The sequence below is a fragment of the Mustelus asterias genome, unplaced genomic scaffold, assembly GCF_964213995.1.
Source record: "Mustelus asterias unplaced genomic scaffold, sMusAst1.hap1.1 HAP1_SCAFFOLD_655, whole genome shotgun sequence".
NCBI classification, from domain to species: Eukaryota; Metazoa; Chordata; class Chondrichthyes; order Carcharhiniformes; family Triakidae; genus Mustelus; species Mustelus asterias.
Genome location: NW_027590604.1, coordinates 77115 through 80209, shown reverse-complemented (window position 1 = coordinate 80209; position 3095 = coordinate 77115). Strand labels below are relative to the sequence as shown.

Below are 3095 nucleotides of genomic sequence, written 5' to 3'. Positions count from 1 at the left end.
TAATCCCCCTAAGCTGCACATCTTCGAACACTAAGTGTCGGCACGGTGGCACAGTGGCTAGCACTGCTGCCTCACAGCGCCAGGGACCCGGGTTCAATTCAGGCCTCTGGTCACTGTCTGTGCGGAGTCTGCACGTTCTCCCCATGTCTGCGTGGGTTTCCTCCGGGTGTTCCAGTTTCCTCCCACAGTCCGAAAGATGTGCAGGTTAGGGTGGATTGGCCATGCTAAATTCTCCCTCAGTGTAACCCGAACAGGCGCCGGAGTGTGGCGACTAGGGTATTTTCACAGTAACTTCATTGCAATGTTAATGTAAGCCTACTTGTGACACTAATAAATAAATAAAATTTAGCATGGCCAATCCCCCTAACCTGCACATCTTTGGACACTAATCATAGAAACCCTACAGTGCAGAAGGAGGCCATTCGGCCCATCGAGTCTGCACCGACCACAATCCCACCCAGGCCCTACCCCCACATATTTACCCGCTAATCCCTCTAACCTACACATCTGAGGACTCTAAGGGGCAGTTTAGCATGGCCAATCCACCCAACCTGCACATCCCTGGCGAAACTCACCATTAACAGGTCCAGGCAGCGGGTGATCGAGGGGGCCGTCCATCCTGACTGTCTGCCCCTCTACCGCGGCTACGTTTGCGGCCAGCTGTCCCTGGAGAGGGAGCATGCAATGTCCACGGGCGCGGTTGCCGCCTTCCGCGCCTGTTGGGCACCGCAGGGGCTGGGGTGCGTTATAGACCCCGATAATCACATTATGATTTGATGTTTTAAGTTTCCTTTCTACTTCTGTTCTGTTCGGGCTGTTCCCCCTCCTTTTGGGGAGCTGCCCCTTTTACTTTATCCCCGAGTTAATTTGAGTTGGTTTACCCTAAAAGAGGCCTAACCTGCACATCTTTGGGCACTAAGGGGCAATTTAGCATGGCCAATCCATCTTACTTACAAACCTATGCAAACTAAGGGACAATTTAGCATGGCCAATCCAGCTAACTTACACATCTTTGGACTGTGGGAGGAAACCGGAGCACCCGGAGGAAACCCATGCAGACACGAGTGGGGAGGGAGAACGTGCAGACTCCACACAGACAGTGACCCGGGGCTGGAATTATTTCAAATAGATTTGCCACAAACCCTTCGTGTAAAACCTGGACAGACCCTCTCCCTCTCAGGGAGAGGAACGGAGAGAGCGAGGAGCTCCCAATCTCGGAGCGAGTTGCTCACCTCGACCCCATTTCCCAAACTGATTTGCCGTCGTAAGATTCCTCCCTTACTCATGACAGGAGCGGTGTGCGGGGAGAAGATTTCTTTTTAATGGCTTTACAAAATGAAGGAGGGAAAGATAAGAGGGAGAGAGAGCAGGGCGGCAGTGCTATGTTCTTACTACGCGATGTTTTCACGGCGAGGGCAGTTCTGTAATGCGTTGGGAGACCAGTGGGGTCACACCTGGGGCTGGGTTCAGCCTTCGAGCCGGCCAGAAGTTGTCCGATTTCGTCCTGCCTCTCCAGTTTGTCCGGAGCACTTGTACGAGAGTGGAGAACGGTGCGGGCGCCCAGGGGATCTGCACCCCCCCCCCAATCACTGGAGGGCCACCTTCCGTCTTTGGAGTGCCCCTTTGGCCTCCCCCGGACATTCTCCGATCATTCCACGCTCGCGGAGAAAGTGCTGTAGCCCATATCCCCCAGCACGCCCAGGAGAAGAATCCAGAGGGGGATGAGGATCCAGGAGAGCTTCATGATGGCGTAGCGTTCCAGGCGGGCGCAGAGCGCCAGGAGGAAGCCCAGTTTGAGCAGCATGGCGCACAGGTACCAGACCTTGCGCTGCACATTGCCGCTGTGCCGGTCATAGCCCGCCTTGCAGCGACCCGCCAACCTGACCACCAGCACGACCAGCAGGACGGTGTCAAAGATCCAGAGCGGGATGAAGACCAGGAACCAGTTCCAGCCCAGCGTCTCGTCCAGTTTCAGCACCAGGATGATGAGAAAGAGGAGGGTGAAGAGCCACGTCAGTAAGACCCGCTGCGCCAGCGACATTTTCATCGGCCGTTATTCCTCCCTCTGGCGTGCCCCCGTGGGCAGAGTTCGTCCCTCTCCCCTGCGCTCGCTTTCCGGCCAGGCGAATCTGACCCAATCCTTCTCTTCACCTGCTGCGACTCGCCAAGAACACCGCAGCCGGGCTGGGTGAAAGGACGGGGGGAGGGGGGGGGGGGGGGGGGAGGGGGGCAAAAAACAATCACCTCAGGGTGCAGCACTGGGTGGACGGGGGAGTCATGGGTCGGAGGGAAGGTGTCTCACGTGATCGGGTAGTGGAGGTGGGGGGGGAGGAGAGGATTCGGTCACCCTTGACTCTATTGGCACCCAAGGAAAGGGAAGCCTGGCACCCAAGGGAGATCCTAGCACCCAAGGGTGAGGGGAGCTTGGCACCTGAGGGTGGGGTGAGGCTAGCACCCAAGGGTGGGGTGAGGCTGGCTCCCAAGGGTGGGGTGAGACTGGCACCCAAGGGTGGGGGGAGACCGGCACCCTGGGGTGGGGGAGACTGGCACCCAGGGTGGGGGAGACTGGCACCCAGGGGTGGGGGGAGACTGGCACCCAGGGGTGGGGGGAGACTGGCACCCAAGGGTGGGGGGGAGACAGACACCAAGGGTGGGGGGGAGACAGGCACCCAGGGGTGGGGGGGGAGACAGGCACCCAGGGGTGGGGGGGGGAGACAGGCACCCAGGGGTGGGGGGGGAGACAGGCACCCAGGGGTGGGGGGGGAGACAGGCACCCAGAGGTGGGGGGGGGAGACAGGCACCCAGAGGTGGGGGGGGGAGACAGGCACCCAGAGGTGGGGGGGGGGGAGACAGGCACCCAGAGGTGGGGGGGGGGGAGACAGGCACCCAGAGGTGGGGGGGGGGGGGAGACAGGCACCCAGAGGTGGGGGGGGGGGAGACAGGCACCCAGAGGTGGGGGGGGGGGAGACAGGCACCCAGAGGTGGGGGAGAAACCGGCACCCAGGGGTGGGGGAGAGCCAGTTACTCTGGGGGGGGGGGGGTTGGTCTGGCACCCCGGGGTGCTGCTGGGCTGAAACGGGCGGCGTCCAGTTGCT

The 3095-nt window shown here is 60.3% G+C and overlaps 1 protein-coding gene across 1 annotated transcript; it reads right to left on the bottom strand.

Moving 5' to 3' along the window:
- Nucleotides 1-1306: 1306 nt before the first annotated feature.
- Nucleotides 1307-2681, bottom strand: LOC144487225 (transmembrane protein 60-like). The gene has a single exon (XM_078205297.1). It carries the CDS (start codon nt 2045-2047, stop codon nt 1649-1651), a length of 399 nt encoding a protein of 132 aa, XP_078061423.1. The 5' UTR covers nt 2048-2681; the 3' UTR covers nt 1307-1648.
- Between the last annotated feature and the right edge of the window lie 414 nt (nt 2682-3095).

Excerpts from the sequence above, each read along its gene's own strand:
- LOC144487225 (XM_078205297.1), bottom strand. The coding sequence starts at position 2,047 with ATGAAAATGTCGCTGGCGCAGCGGGTCTTACTGACGTGGCTCTTCACC.